The 21,387-nt window shown below is 38.5% G+C and overlaps 1 protein-coding gene across 3 annotated transcripts; it reads right to left on the bottom strand.

The window, feature by feature from the left end:
• Positions 1–62: 62 nt before the first annotated feature.
• slc25a46 (solute carrier family 25 member 46) lies at positions 63–20,595 on the bottom strand. Of its 3 annotated transcripts, XM_003223006.4 has the most exons (8): positions 20,147–20,464; positions 17,131–17,173; positions 12,003–12,060; positions 11,566–11,643; positions 11,227–11,327; positions 6,274–6,330; positions 5,571–5,628; positions 63–2,340 (listed from the first exon to the last, which is right to left on the bottom strand). In XM_003223006.4, the coding sequence occupies exons 1-8, from the start codon at positions 20,361–20,363 to the stop codon at positions 1,762–1,764; spliced, it is 1,191 nt and encodes a 396-aa protein (XP_003223054.1). In that variant the 5' UTR covers positions 20,364–20,464; the 3' UTR covers positions 63–1,761. The 3 variants fall into 3 exon arrangements, with proteins under 3 accessions (XP_003223054.1, XP_062828271.1, XP_062828272.1); XM_062972201.1 differs by lacking the exon at positions 12,003–12,060 and having other exon boundaries at positions 20,147–20,595; XM_062972202.1 differs by lacking the exons at positions 17,131–17,173; positions 20,147–20,464 and adding an exon at positions 14,268–17,090.
• Positions 20,596–21,387: the final 792 nt, after the last annotated feature.

Below are 21,387 nucleotides of genomic sequence, written 5' to 3' on the forward strand. Positions count from 1 at the left end.
CTTTAGAGATTCAGTGAAACAAATGACTCCTATTATAGGGACTCAAGGGCTCATAACAGGGCAAGGTTTTAATAGTTTTATTTAGAATGAAAAGACTGCACCAGCCCTTTAAAGGTATTCTCATATTCAATAACCTCTAGAGAAGTATTATGAAAATGTTACATCCACAACATATGCTAAAAAGCAAAACCTGTCCCAAATTTCTTCTGAAGCACTTCAAAGTACTCCAGATTTATCACAGCTGAAGTCCTCTTGTATCCTTAGTTATAAAATCCAATAAATTCATGTGGACAGTTCAAAATTATTGCACTGTTCTTTTATAGGTCATTCTTTGTGCGTCAGAATTGTTCACTGGGCTCTTAACAGCTGCATCTAGTAAATAAATACGTATATAACACAAACCCTGAATTTGAACATTAATTTACTAGATTCACACATATATACCAAGTCTCTTACAACACACATTAATCTATGAGAGAAACAAGATATTTTTTGAAATGTTTTTCTTTAGCATGCTATTCCATTGCTAAAAAATAATCTTTCTAGACATCTTCATTAGATCAAGCCTTGACATAAAGCAAAAATAAAACATTTAATTTTTGGAATTTGTTTTCACAAAGCCAAATCTTGACATTTGGGGAAGGAAATAAAATTACATAATCAAATTCAGTGTTACATCTTATAGTGATGAGCAACTGTTCCAGAAGAACAGTTCAGCATGGTTTACATGCTTAAAACCACAAGTGAGGGCAATTCAGACTGCTGGGCAAGAAAATATAAAGACCACAAATTAAGCTAGATTTTTATGAGATCTGAAACATTAAAAACCATGTGGAGTGATTTTTGAAAACCATTCAGAGCCATGATTAGTGGATGTGTGCACAAAAATCTGTAAGGCATTTTGTGGAAATACAAGACACCTCATTTAGGAGGTATTTGTTCAGAAGAACTTAACATTTAAGTATTCTTCTGGCAACTATTCTGGAGTAGTAGTTAACCGTACCTTGTGTATTTCCATCTTGAAGTCTCATATTTACTGGTATTCTAGATTTAGGTAATCAAGCAGTACAAATTCAATCTGAGGCTCTTTCTTTAGATTTGTTGTTGTATCATATTATCTTTTATCAGAAAGATGTGAGCAAATCCATGTCAAGCATGTAAACTAATCCAGTTTGCGAAACTATGAGCAGAAATGCCTTTTGTCTTTTACATTCAAATTCTTAACCAAAGCAATGATCTTGAGAAATATGAGGATTTTAATCGTTACAGCAATTACAGATAAAACAGAATTGTCAAAGTTCATTGGGTTTTGTGAGCCTTCCAATACATCCAATTAATTTCTATTTCAAACTATAGACAGAAACAAAGGCACAATCCTTAAAGTGCAAGTCTCTGAGAGATGTTACAGACAAGAGCACAGCTACCATTGATTTCAGACAGAATTCATGAACTAGAAATTGCCATTAGGATTGTGTCTAAGTTCATCAACAGTCTGAAAATCATACCCTCTACACAGTAGTGTATTTTCAAATAGTTTATTTACATTCTTAGTAAAAGCCCTGTTTTGGCTTTCATGTTTTTATTTTCCCCTTGATCAAGTTTTGTATACATTACATTAAGGAACATACATCTGTATTTACAAAGGAACATTCTAAGCAGTAAAAATAAAAACCATCACAATGGATCCTAATTTCTTAGAATTTACTTGCTCACCTGTCTTCTGAACGTGTGGCCTGTCAGATGGCCACATTCACTAGTTTTTTAAGAAACGTTCTGAAGCAGTGTGGAATAAAGAATTTTAGTGAACTGCAGTATAGCAACATGTAATGTGTACTGCACAACGACAGCCCCAAACCCTTTGTAAAATCCCAGTACTCCTTCTTCCTGCTTTATGGTATTGATACAGTCTCTCATTCCTTCATACTGAGTATTGATGGGAAGAACTTCATACCCAAGGTCCGTATTGTCAATGATGGTGCGTGTCCCTTGAATGTGGAGGCGGTGCAAAACTGTCTCCAATGGGTAGAGAATGACATCGGCACAAAGGCTGGCTGCAAAGCTAGCAATAAGTTCTGGAAAGTAAGCATCCAGCATGCTTTGGACTGAACTGGAGTTGTCAGTTGCCAGGTTGTGGGAATTCTCCTTCTTGAGAAAAAAGAGGACTAACTTCTGTACAGCAGAACTAATAATATAATGCAGCACTCCATGCAGAACTGTTGGAAAGGTCAATGCCAGGAGAGGGAGAAGTCGCTTGCTATGGGGCACCCCAAAGCCCAGTGCTCTGCCGATGCCCTCTTTCAGGCAATCCAAAATGCCAGTATTATCCCGAATGATTTCACTCTGAAAGAAAATGCAATACTGCCTTGACTAAGAGTCCCTTTAAAAAAATGTTGCAACAAATTCTTATTAACTTTATTTTTATTAAATTCAATTAGTATGAATGTTAATGGAAGCATCCGAATAAAACCTTTCAAGTGATGGAAAAGTGTAACCAATTTTAATGCTTTTCAATATGAGCAAAACAATATTTGCCTAACAAAAATTGCCACAAGGTATTTCATATCATGACATTAGTCAGTGTGCCTTTTGTAGATGATATCAACCAGAAAGCTGGTCTTTCTGTTGTGCAATCTAGTGGGCATTGAGTTCAATCCGTTGTTAGGATATGTTATAGTCCTCTGCAATTAATCAACTTTCCTCACTTACTTTCTGGAAATTAACCTCAAGGGTAAATCAAGAGGACCTCTCCTTCCTGATGAGTCCCTGAGCCAAGAATAAAGGGTCCAACCACAGTCTAATAGTAGCCAAAGAGGCAAAGGGTGTTACATTCAGTGTGGGAGAAATCTTTGGGCCTCCAGTGGTTTTGCACCAATTCCCAGTCCTTTATTGATTTATTGCCCACATTTCTTCCAGACCTGGGAGCTGAAATGGCTTACAAAATGTAATTGTGTGTCACACAAACACTCATATTAGTGAAGATATATACATCATTATTTCTAAAATGTAATTTATCAATAAAATTACACACCATTAAACCACAAGCAATGAAACAGAACAGAATGATCTTAAAAACCTTTCTATAGAAACAGTCATTTTTCTAAAGCCTGTCAGGGAAAAAAGTATTTAACTTTGGAGAGAAGGAAAGCTTTCCCACCTTGAGGTGTCAGCCAAAACATTTTGGCATTTGTGACAACTGCCCCGTACATGTATGGTAGACTATTTTTGATACAAACAGTTGCACAAATGTAGTTTCCTATCTGATGTATGAGGCTGCATAGAAGGCCAAGTTCCTGTCTCTTAGTGGCAGTTCCACCTGGATTACCCTGTTTCCCCGAAAATAAGACATCCCGTGAAAATAAGACCTAGTAGAGGTTTTGTTGAATTGCTAAATATAAGGCCTCCCCTGAAAGTAAGACCCAGCAAAGTTTTTGTTTGGAAGCATGCTGGCTGAACAGAACCCCGGAGCATGCAAGATTAGTAAATGTATGTACCATAGATTGTTGTACATGAAAATAATGGTAGTAACAAGAAATTCTTGATTCACAGTTTGTCTGGTTATGCTGGTTTGTGATGACAACTACGGTACAGTATATAATAGGTAAAGGTTTCCCCTGATGTTAAGTCCAGTCATGTCTGACTCTGGGGGCTGGTGCTCATCTCCATTTCTAAGCTGAAGAGCTGGTGTTATCTGTAGACACCTCCAAGGTCATGTGGCTGGCATGACTGCATGGAGCGCCGTTACCTATTGATCTACTCACATTGGCATGTTTTCGAACTGCTAGGTTGGCAGAAGCTGGAGCTAATAGCGGACGCTCATGCCGCTCCCGGGGTTTGAACCTGGGACCTTTCGGTCTGCAAGTTCAGCAGCTCAGTGCTTTAACACACTTCACCACCGGGGCTCCTTACAGTAGACAATAAATGTTCATTTTTTGTTCAACAATAAATTCTTCTTCATGGAAAACTAAGACACCCCCTGAAATAAGACCTAGCGCATCTTTGGGGGCAAAAATTAATATAAGACACTGTCTTATTTTCAAGGAAACAGGGTATGTGGTTTCTGAACATTTTTTTCAGTTCATCAACTAAAAAGATATTTTTCCAGGATTTCTTTTTTTTTTTTTTTTTTACAAAAAAACAAAACAAAACACACACAAAGTACAAAAGATGCCCCTCTTTTGAGAGTATGGATATTATTTTTTCCTCAATGCCACCCAACCCCCCCATGAAGGGAAGTGATATGTTGTTTAGTCATTGATGGAAATCTCAATTGAATTGGTCTTCTCTAGATGAAATTACCAACAGGATCTAGGTATTAGATTTTATGTCTAATTAGACTACATAGTTTTGGGGAATGCTGGTTTCTATTTCTACTTTTAAGTACTTCTCAATAGATATTAAAAGGCATTCTTATATTCATGAACAAGATTGATAGTTTCATTCCCATTTTATTGCTATTGCTATTAAGAAAAAATGCAGCTAAGGGAACACACATACACAAGTTTTTACTATTAATCTAAAAAAAAAAACCCCAAGAGTAAATTTGCAGGCAGAAACTTTAGAAATATTTAAAAATCATGACATCAAAGAGAGAGTCATTATTTTATCTATGTGACTCATACTCTATCATGACTCAAATCACCTTTCTTTCTTCTATCTTGTAATGAAACCCAAACCAACAAACCCTGCAAGTGACAAGTGCACCACCAAGTGGCCTGAAGTCACATAATTGAACAAAATATTGCTCTGAAATACGCAAGCACAATTTTTGAGGGGAAGTTTATCCTATATATTTGGGGAATGCTTTTACTAGTTCCAAAGTCTCACCACTTTCTAGATTTGCACAAAGTTAGAAATAGATATTATCTGGATCTCTGTAGAAGTGAGTCAAGAACTAGTGATAAGAAATGTGATCATGTTTTACATCTGGAACAGGGGTAGGAAATCATGCAGGCATCCAGATATTTCCAAAAGCAAAATCCCAGCAGCCTTTACAAAAGTGAGGAATCCTGGAAGATGCAGTCCAAGAATATATGCAGGACCCCATGGTTCACATTTCTGATCCTGTAGGATCCCTTTTTCCCAAGGAGCAATATAAATAAAGGAACAATGTCAAAGATCAGATCAGATTACTACGAGGGTTATCCAGAAAGTACATTATGTTTTGGAATTAAAAATGAAGGAAGTTTGCAACTCCTCCCCCACTAAATTCTGCCACTTGCTTCCTGAATCACTTGTTTCCAACAATGGGGGTGTGACTGGCAACGCAGCTGCGGGAGGGGTGACTGGCTGATTGAGGACAAGCGGCAGAATTTAGTGGGGGAGGAGTTGCAAAGTTCCTTCATCGCTATGGTAAGTGCCAAGATTTGAATGGCAACTACATGAGATGTGGTATTTGGGTGTGACTTTCAACTGCATATGGTAAATGTTTTCTCCTATACTTCATTTTAATTCCAAAATGTAATGTACTTTCTGGATAGCCCTCGTAGATAAAAGGAAGTTTCTAGGTTTCCTTCAGCTAAGATTTCTTCAGTAATAAGTTGATATGGCAGGTAAAAGCATTTAAAACTTACCTGCACAGTTTCAATCAGACTTGCTGAATAAAAAGGCATTGCAATCATGTAAGTCAACCTAGAAGAATAAGAACAGTTAAAATTCTGGAGAAAAAACCCCCCACATTTCCTTTTGTTACAGTTTCAAATAGCCCAATGAACAATCCCATTAAGCTGAGGCTATTAATATAATCCTATTTACCTAATGATCGTTAAATTGGCTTAGGTTTTTATGGCTTGGATTGGACTTGGGATGGCACTTCCTGAACACTATTGAGGTACTCCTGAAATCCTCCTAATGTAAAATTATCCTTTCACATGAATGAATAATTTAGTAGTTAGTGATTCTTACTGCAATACTTCTCAGTATCACTATGTGTGTATTAAGCAATGCAAAGTGTATTATATTAATCATTGGAAATGTATGATGTTTCTGTGAGACCTGCTAACAAGAATTCTGCTCAAAGTCCTTGTCTCCATTATCAGTGCAAACAGTAGTCTATGTAAGAAAATAACCAAAGCAAGACAGAAATATCAGATGTCAGTATGTAAAGGTACATTGACTTAAAACTCTAGCTCACTTTAAAACTGATACATTTCAGGTTTTAGGCAAACAATACATTCCTGTTATATAACCTGATAATAATTTCTTTTGCCTGTTTCATCTGTCCCTATTATCAAAAGATGTAATGACAAGTTTCAGTAATAAGAAATTAGTGCCTACCCTTTCAGCACAAGATGTTCTCCAATTTGCTTGGGACTCCATTTATATGAAAGCTCTCTGGAAAATTAAAGGAGCAAATATCCATGACTTTTCAATAATATCAATCCAAGTATATACACTAGTCAGTACTTTACACTTACAACAAAGGAACCATGCATAAACTAAGTAGGCATGTACATTTGACAGGACCAATGACACTTTGTGTACATTGGGCTGAGCCACTCCTGATACATTTCCATCTCCTCTTCACTTTTCTGTCAGGAAGTGTCTTGACTATTTTCAGATAATTGCACAATAGTAGAGGAGTGAATAGAAGATATTATCAGGGGTCTTTTTAGGTCTAACTTTAAATGTCAGTTTTAGAGCTTTTGGTAAAGGAAATCTGTACTAAGACCAGGGTGAAAGCCCTTTGGTGTTTGGGCACCTCCAGGTTTGTTAAGTATGCCATGGGGGCTGTTAGCTTCACTAACACTAAAGTGGGCGCAGGCTAAGTCCGACTGGCGCTCTATATCAAGGATCCGTTGCTTAATGAGATCCTTGGCTTAGTCTCAGGCTTTCACCCAGACAAGATGCCATGCCCTCCCATTGGCTGTATTGGAGGGGAGGTATCGGAAGACCACCTTCAAGGAGAAATTATGCCCATGTGAATCCGGACACACAGAAACAACTGAACACGTGCTCCCTCAATGCATGTTCTACAGAGACATTAGAACTAATTTCATTACTTCATGGATTCTTAAATACCCAAGGCGCACCAGAATATTTTATACCACCCTGCTGCTCTTGGACTCTAACACTACAATAACTTACAGTGTTCCTAGGTTCTGAGCTGCAGCACTTAAAATGACTGCCTCCCTAGGGAGTTTGTGTCATGGACCGTAACAAAGTCTTGATTGATTGATACCAAGACCAAGCTTACTTCATGTATAACATTGGTACCTATGTAATTTCTAAAAGTGGTTTCAAATAATGCTGATGTTATTGCTAACTATTTTAATACACTGCAAGTACAGCCTACAAAAATGGATAGCTCCTCAAAACAAGTTGAGAATGGATTTAATTATATATATGTTTTAAGTTTTATAATGCATTTTAAATAGTATTATTAATTGATTTATATGTATTGTGCTGATTTTATAATTATGTTTTGGGCATTAAATTTTGCCAATCTCTGTGAGCTGCCCTGAGTCCCCTCGGGTGAGAAGGGTGGCATATAAATGCTGTAAATAAATAAATAATAAATACAATAATACGGGGGAAGAAATTTCAGCATAATTCTAGAATAGTATTTCATTGTTCAATAATGTAAAAGCAATTAAGTATTTTAAAGAAGTGTAAAACTTCCAACCAGAATTTCTTTAAACATAATTTAAGTGAACTATTAGACCAACTTAGTGATTTTTTTTGCACACAATCGTAAAACACACAGAAATGCATCATTTCTTCATTTCTTTCCCTCTCAATAAATAGCATTTTGTGATTTTTTGTTCCCCAAGTAACTTCAAATTGACTATCTGTATTTCAATTGCTACTTTAATTCTTATTCTTTGATGTAATCCAGGTCTTAATATTGACAACTCTAAAAAGCAACCATAGCTATAAAAGCTTTAAATAATTGACATTTGCATTTGGAAGTTTAGTTGTTTTTAAAGAAAAAAATAGGAAGGCCTATCCCTTGACTCTTTTTTTTTTTTTTTAAAAAAACCTAAATACATTTTACTCTTGGTTTGTTATCTACCACTACTTGATGCATGACTCTTGCTGCCAAGATAACAAGCATTTTAAAGCAGTTTCTTTCAAGAACCTTGAAGGATGCATTCAATAATCAGCTCTGATTTATCCGGAAGTTTAAACGGCTCAACTTAATTGGAACAGAAATGTGTTCACACTGGATAGAAGACAATCTATTAAGCAATGACAACAGCTAAGCTACACAAGGTCAAATTGTTTTCAATCTAACTACAGAGACATTGCTATCGCTAATCTTGGCCTTCAATGGTACAGAAACTGGTATTTCAAACTGCTAAAAAGGAGAGTTGCAGTCCACATTTATATCACTGGGAAAAATAAAAATATAGCCATGCTAGCCCATGAGGGAGGAAAAATTCCAATCAACAATGAAAAGATACAATTACATCCATATACAAATTTTCACACTCTCTCTCTCTCACACACAAATGTTTATAAAATATATTAGATCTTCATTTCCACTACATCATGGTCTAATTTTTGGCTTCCTCAACTGCCATCCACATATAGATATTCATGTTTACTTCTCTTTCACAAGGCTTTCTTCTCAGTAACATCTTTTGTAAAGTTGAAAGGGAAATGTATTGATCCAAGCTCACTTTTAAATAAATGAAGCAATAAATTTTCAAAAGAATTGCAATGCCAGGTACATATGTATGTCATAATCACACAGTTAAGAGAACTTAAAATAATTGGTGGGTGATTTCCTCCCTTGAGCTTCTAGCATGCTCCACAGCATTTCTGCTCATACCATGCAGAATTAATGAAGGCACACCTCTTGCTCACTTCTGCCCTCTGCATGAGGCAGAGTGTATTTTGATCAGTGACAACAAATTGCTTTTGGGTAATAATTACCATATAAGAAAAGGTGTACATGACAAATATTGCCTACTCCTCAGTGGCTTCTGCTAATTCTGATACATCAAAAATGCCATGATTTTATAAACAACCATTCTCAATGTCCTCCTTCATCTATAGTGTAGTCAGAATGTAAAGAAATAGGGACAGAATCATAGAATCATAATGTTGGAAGAAACCTCATGGGCCATGCAGTCCAACCCTCTGCCAAGAAACAGGAAAATCGCATTCAAAGGACCTCTGACAGATGACCATCCAGACTCTGCTTAAAAGCCTCCAACAAAGGAGCCTCCACCACAGTCTGGGGCAGAGTTCAACTGCAGAACAGCTCCCACAGTTAGGAAGTTCTTCCTAATGTTCAGGTGGAATCTCCTTTCCTGTAGTTTGAAGCCATTGTTCGGCAGCCTACTCTCCAGGGCAGCAGAAAACAAGCTTGCTCCCTCATCCCTATGACTTCCCCTCACATATTTATGGCTATCATGTCTCCTCTCAGCCTTCTCTTCTGCAGGCTAAACATGCCCAGCTCTTTAAGCCACTCCTCATAAGACTTGTTCTTCAGACCCTTGATCATTTTAGTCACCCTCCTCTGGACACAGCCCAGCTTGTCAACATTTCCCTTCAACTGCGGTGCCCAGAAATGGACACCGTATTCCAGGTGTGGTCTGACCAAGGTAGAATAGAGGGGTAGCATGACTTCCCTGGATCTAGACGCTAGACTTCTATTGATGCAGGCCAAAATCCCATTGGCTTTTTTAGATGTTGCATCACATTGTAGGCTCATGTTTAACTTGTTGTCCACGAGGACTCCAAGATCTTTTTCACATGTACTGCTGTCAAGCCAGGTGTTTTCCAGTTTAACAGCTGTCAGGATTTCTGGGAGTTGAAGGCCAAAACATCTGGGGACCCACAGGTTGAGAACTACTGTCTTAGAGAAAATGGATGAGTTAATACTTCTGAGTTCAAGTAGAAAAGTGTACATCTTCAAAAAGGTCGATACTATAAATATCTATTATGTCTAGATCCTACGTGAATGATAGATAATTATAATACATATTGACATGTATATTACTAATCTACTAAAAAAAGAAATTAACTTTAAGATATGAATATTTTGTCAAGGGTAGACAAAATAGTTTGAATTAGTTAATGGATAAAATAAGGAGAAAGGAATACTATGAAGAGTTGGAAGAAAAGAGAAGAAGGGACAATATAAGAAGATAAAAGAAATAAGTGCAGATCCTGAAGGATAATCTGTTACTCTTGTTAAAGAAGATGTCATAGTTGGAACTTTTCCTTTCTTTTACTTCACTTCCTGCCTATACTAAAGAATATGTCCCACCCCCTCTATGTCTTTGATGATACAACAGACTCATTCAATTAACATGGCTCTGTAACTTACATGAGTTAATTTCCCTCTTCTTTTGGAAAACAAAATAAAAACTTATTTTTACAAACAAAAACTATAGCAAAATGTGCTGCAGGATGCCATTTAATAAACTTTTCCCATGTTTTTATGATAGAACCAGTTAGGAAATTACATTTATAACCCAGGAACAAAAATTATGTTACACAGCGTAATTGAAGCAACAGTCTGACAGTCTACTCTTGAAGTCATAGATCTTCTTATTATAGAAATGGAAGTACTTTATTAATCCAAGGTCTTGGTGAATATTAGAATAACTTGTGCACAGAGAAATGTATTTGAAATGCTGATTGGAATGAAACAGTTATCTAAAGGTGTTGATAGCTATAAACATGTAAGGCTACTAATGGATAGGCAGGAATGGGAAGTATGAGACATCATCATAAAGAGGATTGCTCCTTTCTCTTTTCAGGTCAAAGAAATCTTGGTTTGTTCTCAGTGTTTTTTGAAATAGTAAATGACTAACTCAAATCAGTACTGAGAATGATAAAAAAAAACCCTGGAGAAAATATAACTGTATAATTAGTAAAGAACACTAGCAGATTAAGTAGGAGATACAAAAGCACATCCTACATTGAAAGGTGACATGAATAATACTTAATCATCAGAACAAGCATGGATTATCATAACAGAGTACCATTAATTCTTACCCGACTGGCCTGTATATAGAGCTTTTGAGAAATAGTGGAACAACACATTCATAAAGCTCTTAATATAGGTAAATGCAAATTATTATAGAGAAAACCTCAATATGCCAATAACTATGACAAGTATTTTACACAAATGGAAAAGATTGTTCTGATATTGCACCTTGATAAAACAACAACAATCACCCCAGGCAAACATCTGAGAGTACTACCAAGACACACACTCGCTATACAAATAATGCACAATACAAGACTGAGATTAAAAAATGGCAATACCTTGGCAAGGGGGTGAATTCACTGATAATGCCTTCCGCTCCAAGAGTTATGCCCTGAACAATGAAAGTACTTCCCATTCCTTTCCAAAGAGCTCTGGGTCCCTGGAATTAAAGGATGAGGAAATACAGAGGTTGATTAATCATATAGTTAACATGTTGCTGTTACACAACACTACATGTAAATGTTTATAACAACATTTTTACACTGACAAATTATAGGAAAAGCATTACTTTTAAAGCTATGCATAATTAACAGATTTTCAGAATTCACTTCTGAATATTTTAGATTTTACAGGTTTTGGCTAAGAAAAATGTGTGCAACCTGACATCAAATACTAACCTGGGTCTTATTGATGCTATACATAATATTGATTATTGTAAATGGCGTGAGATGATAATTCTTGGCATGATAATTCACCTGTAAAAACAAATACATGCAATTATAAAATGGATAGCTGTATTTGTACTGGTATACATTATAGTGTTCACTAGAGTTCTGCCATCTGCCAGGGGTACTTTGATTGTGCTTTTCCTGCATCCTGCATGGATGGGTGTTGGACTAGATGGCTCATGTGGTTTCTTCCAACTCTTACTTTGTGTAATTCTATGAACACTAGTATTTTAGGCGACATTTAATTTAATACTAACATCTCAATCCCATGCTTGTTTACTTGGAAGTCCCATTTAAAGTTAGAATGTCTACTCCTAAGGAAAAAAAAGACTACATTGTAAAAGGAACAAACAAGCACATTTGCATCAAGGACTCAGACTATTTACCTGACACTGCCGACGCAGAACGATGCAAGGATGAGCCAACACATTCTCTGTAAACAAACTTTGGAAAAATAATGTTTTAAATACGGATGTTTTTCAAACTGGTATCATCACATACTCGCGTTTTTAATGAGCTCCATAACTCTGGCTAGTTTTACAACTTTGATTAAAATGCTCCTCCACTTTGAATCTATGTGGTTGTTTATCAGATTCTTTTGCACATTCTAAGAATGAAACCATTACTACTGAGCTTATTGTTGAAAGCACTCTATTCTGTTAATTCACATGTTGTTTTACTACTAATTTATGAATTGTTCCCTGCTTAAGCAAGTGAAACCACTTATAAAAATAACATAGATACAAAATATATTAGACTAAAAAAAGGGAGTTAAACACCACAAAACGTCATTTAAAATTGGTGATTTATACATGCAGGAATAAAAGTAATACTGATATATCCAAATATAAGGATCCACAGTGTACAGGTTACAACTACTTCCACTACCAGAATCAGAAGGGGGTAATGTCTCTTCCACATTGAGCTCCTGTGCACCTCAGAAATATCAAGACTCCTGAAAAATCCTCTAGAGAAAGCAGCTCCAATGAATGTAGGGGAATGGGACAGAAGGAAAGCTCTATGGTGTTGGTACTGCAGCATTAACAAGATTTATTTCAGAGGTGGGCAAAGTGTGACCTGGATGTGGTGCTCCCAAAGGCCCCAGGACACTCAATCCTGTGGTTGCTAGCAGTGTTGGTATTTCCTCTTGTACACACATCTATTCCCATGACCTCCAGGTGAATGTTTGCTTCATTTCGAGGGGAGTGGCCCATTCTGGGCCAGAGGGGGTTGCTTCCCAAGCAAAAAAGTGGCTCTTGGTCAGTTCCTAGTTTAAAAAAAGGGTATTGCCCTAACAAACCTAACAGCATGAAGGTTGAGATTTTTGAAAATAGACATTTTGCAGGTATTTGGAGAGTGGTCTGAGGACGTGCTCAGTCTCAAGGGTGTTTAACCTGCTGAGCCACCATAAAAACAAGAAAAAAGATAAATAGTAAAATAAGTAATATACTCTATACAAGCAGATCAGGAAGGCTATATAGTTCTGCTATGAAAATGAAGTATGGAATGGTGATGCTAACAGTGGTAAAGTCTCTGTTCCAAATTTTAACAGATTTTATTTGGAAAAAAGCCAGAATACAAACTACATATGTCACTCAAATATCAAGATGTGGCAAGAAGTGAGAATATATGCTTGCACTTTAGAGATTACCATCAGTAAGATATAGAAAGAAACAGATAGCCACTGGAGCTAGGCAAGTGTTATCTACATTCTATTTCACTCTATTTCTGGTTTTTAAAATCAAGTGTCAAGCTATAGAATCCTGTACTAGATGGAGTTTCTAATTCACTTTCAAGAAAAAAATATTGTAGCAGTTGCAATGGGAAGATACTAGTACATGCATGGCAGTATCCAAACCTCCAAGAAAGACATTTTTTTCATGTCTTGAAGTCTACAAAGCCACTCACTGCCTATGCTACTTCTCTGTTACTACCAAGCGGCAATGTAGATAAGAAGAACTCCTGGATGAAGCACTTATTTTTCAGAGGCCTGAGCCAATCTAGTGAAAGTGAAGCCACCATCAGCCAGCGATGCTAATCAGTGGAAGAAAGCTGGTCCAATACGGGTAACCATGTCTGGTCAAGTCTATGACATATGATACTGAATTAAAGGAAACCAGAGTGGATAGTGGAGCACACTAGCTAAAAGTGAAGGCCGTGTAGCCCCTTAAAACAGAGATAACTCCTGGAACCTTTATTATAGGGAAGAATGAGAAATTCAACGGGGTGGATTGCAAGTCTACTTAAATCTTCAAACTGTGACAGACCCATCTCTCAAGATATTGGTTTGACACTGTAACAGCTCAAAAGCCAAAGTCTGACAAAAACTTTCACCACATTTTGTACACAAGGCCAATGTTTGGAAAAAAAACAGCTTTGGGTTTAATTTGAAAGAAAACGGTGACTACTGGAACTATCTGCCTTCTGTGTAGAGCACATAGGCTACACCAGGCACCCTCAAATTCCACCCCCTCCAGCTGTTTGGGCTTCCAACTCCCAGAATTCCTGACAAGTGAACAAGTTGGTGAGGGCGTTTGGGAGTTGGAGGCCCAAATAGCTGGAGGGCCAGAGCTTGAGGATGTCTGAGCTACACAAATCCTTATACATAGGCCACCGGACAACATTCATTGCCTGGAGTGAAGAAATCTTACATAATTATTCGCCTCCAAGACTTCATCAGTCACCTGTGCCACAGGGGGAAAACAAGAGCTGTAGATTACACAACTACCCTGGTGATGTTCAGACCTCTAAAGATCAAGAATGCAGCACTGCATGCTCTGGTTGCCAGGCAGCACATTTTCAGTGGGAGGGGCTATTCTGTCCTTGATCACCATGGAAACTTTAAAGAGTGGCAATTAGAACAGCAACTGTCTAACCAGTAAGTGACAACCCCACAGGTAAGGCTGTAAGATGTGTGTATGTTGGTTTGTTTCCCCAGGTCCTCCTGGAAAGAAGTCAGAACTGTAAAATCTTTGCTCTGGCCCATAACTACTCTTGAGTTTGTTGCTTGGTTTGCCAAAAAAAATCCTCAAAATGAAAGGATATCATAAAGATTTCTATGATACAGTATTGTGATATAAATGTAATGGACAATAATAATGTACACTTTAAACTATGCCAGGATTTTTCAAAAAGATTGACCCAATTTGAAATTGTGCTATCTCTGCTACCAAAAACAGTGCATGAATGAAACTCTTACCCCTTGAAAGGGTAGGGCATAGATTCAAACAGCCCCTAACCTCAGTAATTCGAAAGGTGACAACTCTGCAACCTAAGGCCTAATGAGATAATCTCTATTGTGGGAATTATTTTTGTTTCTGACTCAAATTTTTTGGTAAAACTTGATGATAATAACTTAATAACTCATTCAAATGTTTGTAACTTTTTGTGTAATAATAATACTAATTATTATTACTACCTCTCTTCATGGTGAGTTACAAAATAATTACAATACATAAACACAGCAAAAACATTACAAATACACACACTAAAATGTAACTCCATAAAAGTTACATACCACAATGTATCTCTATGAAATACATACTAAAACAGACAAAAAAGATTAAACAATAGACATGCATTAAAATTCATGTTTATGTTTAAAGATGGTCTAGGTTGGCCTGCTAAAGAGACAGATTTTCACTTGTCTTAAATTGTGACAGCTTATTTAACTGTCAGAGCTCTACCAGCAGTTTGTTCCACAGCCTTGGGGCAGCTGATGAAAATGTCCTCTGGGTGGTGGTTGCCAGTCAGGTTTTGGCTGGTTGGAGCAGACGCCCCCCAGAAGACTGAAGTGTGTGGGGCGGATTGTATGGGAGAAGGCAATTCTTTAGTTAACTTGGATCCAAACCATATAGGGCTTTAAAGGTCAAAACCATCACCTTGTACCTTGGCAGCCAGTGGAGTAACTTTAGGATAGGTGTAATATGCTCACTCCTAGATGTTCCTGTAATCAATCTGGCTGCGGTATTTTGAACCAGTTGGAAGTTTCTGAACTTGGTAAAAGGGTAGCCCAATGTTAAGTGCATTGCAGAAGTCCAACCTTGAGGTTACCAGTGAGTGCACTACCATCTTCAGGTCTTCCAAATCGAGGAAGGGGTGCAGCTGGCAGAGCAGCCGAAGCTGATAGTAAGTACTCCTGACTGTTGCATCCAACTGGGCAGAACTGGTTGACACACCTCCATCCCCAGATTAGGACCCTTGATGGTAAACACCTCTGTTTTGTCTGGATTCAGTTTCAATCCCCCGCCCCCCATCCAGCCCATTACAACATGTTGCCATCATGAAATATAGTTTTGAAATTGGGTCCATATTTTGAAACACCCTGGATTTTAAAATATACAGGTCTTATTTTTATAACCATGCTATTCAATATATTGGCTCTAACTACATCTGTAAAACCAAAATAGACATCTTGTAGACATGTCATATTCTGTATTAGCAGAAGGGTTCATGTCCTCCTCAAAGGCAGTTAGTTCCCCAAGCAATGTTTTGTAGTAGTTTAATCAGCGAATAGAATTACAAGGGACAATTTCAAATTCATGCTTCTAGTCTCACAGTCAGTTGAAAAGAACAGGCTGAGATGCCCTGCTCAATCTACTGAATCTATAGATGCACAATTATGAAGGGTACTTTGAAATCCTTAGTTTCAATAAGGGTAGATGGTAGGAGGGGAATTTCTAATGCATCTTTCTGGTCCAAGTACAAAAATTCAAATGCGGCACTTGAATTGACCTGCCTCCTTGTGAGGGAAATGGACCCTCCCCCTTCCTCATGTTTGCATTGTATACCCAGCCAGCCAAAACTGGGATAGATCTATTTCATTCAGCTAGGCTTCCCTGATATGGACCAGATCCCGGAAGCTGATAGCATACTGAAAGTTTTAACAGTAACACCTAAGTGACCTGTGTTTGAGATTGTTAACGGTTCTTTGCAGAAGGGTGAGTGGTATTCAGTTATGAACAACAAGCAGTCTTGCAAATGTATTATGGCATAAGCTTAACTTGATTAGGCTGCAAATTTGCTCTTGACTCAAATTTCAATTTTTAAACATGGCATTAGTCAGCAGACCTTGCCATCTTTTCAATAAGTATAAAAACTGACAGCTTACAGTTTGCAGTAAAGCAGTGGAGCTTTTTTACATGGGCTGCTTTTGAATCATGGAGCCGCTTACCAGTACACATTGAAACAATTTTTTTCTTTGTTCTCATGAAGACTACATACTTCTTAAATTTCTTTAATATTTGTTTCTGTGGATTTAAAGTTAGCATTTTGTGGATTATTTTAAAAACTGCTGTATTTATATTATTGCTGTGTTGTGTGTAAACTGTTCCAAACAATCCGGAAAAAAAACATATTTATGAGAGTGGGAACAAGCTGTTTCAATCTTAATGATAATATAAAACCCTTTCATTGTATACACCTACTTAACATACAAACAGCAATACATCTATTGGAAAAGAAACACTCTTGCATTTTTAAATAACTTGTCTGGGAACAGCACAGAGCTCTTACCTTGCCAGACCAATTCCAAATCCTGCAAACCGATTCAACTGTTCTGAAAGGCAAACAAACAATTTGCTTACATTTACTTTTAAGGAAAAAAAAAAAGACAGCGGCTACCAATACAACTGATCTAACTGACCTATAACTTTAATATGAAAAAGCATAAAATCAAGATATGATTAACTTGGTAGTGGCATAAATACAAGGGACAAATACATATATAAAGTACTAATTTATGTAAATCTCTTGAAGAATATGTACTTTGTCTGCACCTGTAGCAAAAACAAAACAAGGATTTTGTGCTTACATGTGCATGAGCATAGTGTGTTCTTCTTGCAAGATTTTTTTTCCACCACTTACATCCTCAGTGGTGGAAATGAAAAGTTAGCACTAGATCCACTCTATATACTTAAGGATGTTGATCTAATGTATAAGTTGAGAGCACAGGACAAAAATGTATTTGATATGATCTGTGGATAAGTTGAGAATCATTTCATAGAGAGCTTTGGGACCAGCAACCACCAGCATTTTCCTGTCCAGACATTTAAAAATCTAGAAGAAGATTCATGGCAGAGAGTAGAGGGGTGCGTGTGCTTCTTTTAAGTTCTCCTGAGATGAACTAAGCTCCTGCCTTCCACCATTCAGAAGAGAGGGTGGTTATTTTTTATAAGATTTAAGATACAGTACTCAATCTGATCCATGAATGAGTTGACCCAGTTTTACGGGAGTTGATTTTTTAAACTAGAATTTCTAGAGTTATACATTAGGCATGTGCGTTTGATAAAAAAAGTTTCAAAAGTCATTACAAAATTAGGGGGCACTGATGTTTCGTTTCCAAAGTGTTCCTAAAGTAAAGTTAGAGAAAATTTCGTTACTATAAAGAGATTAATGAAATTATTTTTTGGTATAGTAATTGTGCATAATTACTGTAATTGGGGAGACTTCAGTGGCTCCTTTCTTCCTCATCTTTACAGCTATTGGGGTGAAACTTGCTACAATGGTAGAACACATTTACCACTGTTAGCCCATCAAGTCAGCCCATCACTTATACACACATTTTGGGAAATTTTCAAATTTTTATAAACAATTAAACGCAAGAGTTATCTCCTTGAATTGTGTATACAATGACACAAGATAACAGGGGATCATTCCCGCCAACTTTCAGAAATATTCATTGATTCTACTGATTTCAGGATTTTAAAAAAAAGTTTTGACAAAAAAGATTTTTAAAAATCAGCTATCTTATTGAATGTATCTCATATTAAAGCCACTCTGAGTCCCCTTAGGGGTGAAAAGGGCGGGGTATAAATACTGTAAATAAATATTAATCAATAGAAACCAATACTAGCCAATTCTACATTTTCATCGAATCCTAGAGTTGGAGAGGATCTGCAAGGGCCATCTAGTCCAACCCCCTTCTTCCAGGCAGAAGGGCACTATCAAAACTCTCCTGACATATGGCCATCCAGCCTCTAAACTAATTAATATGATTCCCCTATTGAATTGGAAGGGATCCTCAAGGGACATGCAGGAAGACACAATCAAAACACCCTTGACAGATGGCCATTCAGCCTCTGCTTAAAACCTCCATAGAAGTAGACTCTGGGCCCTTCCGTACAGGACCTGATCCAAGGTTTTCTGTTTATCCCAGATTATCTGACAGTACGGACTCATATAATCCAGTTTAAAGCAGAAAACCTGGGATCAGATCCTGGGATATAGGGCCTGTCTGGAAGGACCCTCCATCATATCCTATGACAGCATATTTCACTGCGGATTGGCTCATACCATCAGGGAGCTCTTCCTAATGTTTATATGAAATCTCTTTTCTGCAACCCATTGCTGGAGCAGCAAAAATAAAGTTGGTCCATTTTCAATATGACACCTCTTCAAATATTTAAACATGGCTATCACATCCCCTTTCAGCCTTCTTTTTTAGAAGCTAAACATACCTAACCCTTTAGCTGTTCTTTACAGGGCTTTGTTTCCAAACCTTAGACCGTTTTGGCCACCCTCTTCTGGGCACCTTCCAGCTCAGGCAAGGGCAAACTTCGGCCCTCTGGGTGTTTTGGACTTCAACTTCCACAATTCCTAACAGGTCCAAAACACCTGGAAGGCTGAAGTTTGCCCATGCCTGTTCCAGCTTGTCACTATCCTTCTTGAATTGTGATGCCCAGAAGTTGACACAGGTTGTTGTGTGTTTTCAGGGCTGTATGGCCATGTTTCAGAAGCATTCTCTCCTGACGTTTTGCTCACATCTATGGCAAGCATCCTCAGAGGTTGTGAGGTTTGTTGGAAACTAAGCAAGTGAGGTTTATCAGTGGCAGGTCCAGGGTGGGAGAAAGAACTCTTGTCTGTTGAAATGTGAATGTTGTAATTAATCACCCTGATTAGCATTGAAAGGTTTTGCCATTTCAGAGCCTGGCTGATTTGAAGCTGCAAGGCTTTTGCAATGCTAATAAAGGTGATTAATTGCAACATTCACACTTCAACAGACAAGAGCTCATTCTTCCACCCTGGACCTTCCAGATATATAGACCTCACTTGCCTAGTTTCCAACATACCTCACAACCTCTGAGAATGCCTGCCATAGACGTGGGAGAAACGGCAGGAGAGAATGCTTCTGGAACATGGCCATACTGCCCTGAAAACATACAGCAATCCAGTGATTCTGGTCATATCTAAGCTGTCTTGAGTTCCCTTCGGGGTAGAGATAAGGTAAATATAAATAAAGCCTTCAATAACACAGTTGACAATGGATTCAAGGGAAGTTCTGACTGAAGGAGCATTGGGTGGGACAACGACTTCCCTCGATGTGGACGCTACACTCCTATTGATGCAGCCTAGAAATGCACTGGAACTCCAGGGTAGATTCAATGCAGCTTGACAGCACTGTTAACTGCCATGGCACTAGCATTCTTAGACAGAGAAAGCTAAAGACCTTACAAAACTACAACTCCCACGACTCCATGGCCTTGAGGCGTGGTAGCTGGAGTGGTGTCAAGTGTTACTCATGTCCTCTCACCGGTGCTGGCGTTGGGCCCTCCGCCAGAGGGGTCTTCGCCGAGCCCGGAGGCGCCCAGCGGGGTCCCGGCCACGAGCTGCGGGGTCTTCTCGCCCCAGTGGAGGTTGCGGCTGCCGGGGATGTCGGGCGGGGTGCTGACCCAGTGGCCCAGGCCCGGCTCCTCCCGGCCGCCCCGGAAGCCCAGCCCGTCGAAGCCCTCGGGGCGCCGCGGATGCATCGCTCAGGCCCTCAACCGCCCTCCAAGGAAGGAAGGAAGGCCTGAGACACAAACACCACTTCTGAGGCTCAGCTTCCGGGTGCCGACCGGAAGGAACCGCCCGGCCGGAAGACAAACGGGAGCTGAGGCTGGTCACATGACGTAGTCCAGCCTTCGAGAGAGGGAGAGCCTTTTCTTTGGGGTTTAATGCAGCTTGGCATCGCTTTAACTCAGGCATGGGCAAACTTGGGGCCTCTAGGTGTTTTGGACTTCAACTCCCACAATTCCTAACAGCCGGTAGGCTGTTAGGAATTGTGGGAGTTGAAGTCCAAAACACCTAGAGGCCCCAAGTTTGCCCATGCCTGCTTTAACTGCTATGGTTCAGTCCTGTGGAATAATGGGAATTGTAGTCTCACACCGTGAAGTGACGAATGGAGTGCCGCAGGGTTCCGTCCAGGGCCTGATTCTGTTCAGCATCTTTATTAATGACCTAGATGAAGGGTTAGAAGGCATGATCATCAAGTTGGCAGACGACACCAAAATTGGGAGGGATGGCCAATACTCCAGAATTCGAAACGATCTTTAAAAGATTAGAAAGATGATTGGCCAAAACTAACAAAATTAAGTTCAACAGTGACAAATGCAAGATACACCATTTAGTCATAAATAAATAAATAAATGCAAAAATACAGAATGGGGGACGCCTGTGAAAAAGATCTTGGAGTGTTGTCGAAGGCTTTCATGGCCGGGATCACAGGGTTGTTGTATGTCTTTCAGGCTGTGTGGCCATGTTCCAGAAGTATTCTCTCCTGACGATCTTGGAGTCCTTGTGGACAGGAAGGCAAACATGAGCCAACAATGTGATGCGGCGGCAAAAAAAGCCAATGGGATTTTGACCTGCATAAATAGGAATCTAGTGTCTAGATCCAGGGAAGTCATGCTACTCCTCTATTCTGGCTTGGTCAGACCACACCTGGAACCACAGTGTTCAATTCTGGGCACTGCAATTTAAAGGATTTCTTTTTTCCTGTGGTTGCCTGTTCTT

The sequence above is a fragment of the Anolis carolinensis genome, chromosome 2 (genome assembly GCF_035594765.1).
Source record: "Anolis carolinensis isolate JA03-04 chromosome 2, rAnoCar3.1.pri, whole genome shotgun sequence".
Taxonomy (NCBI): Eukaryota; Metazoa; Chordata; class Lepidosauria; order Squamata; family Dactyloidae; genus Anolis; species Anolis carolinensis.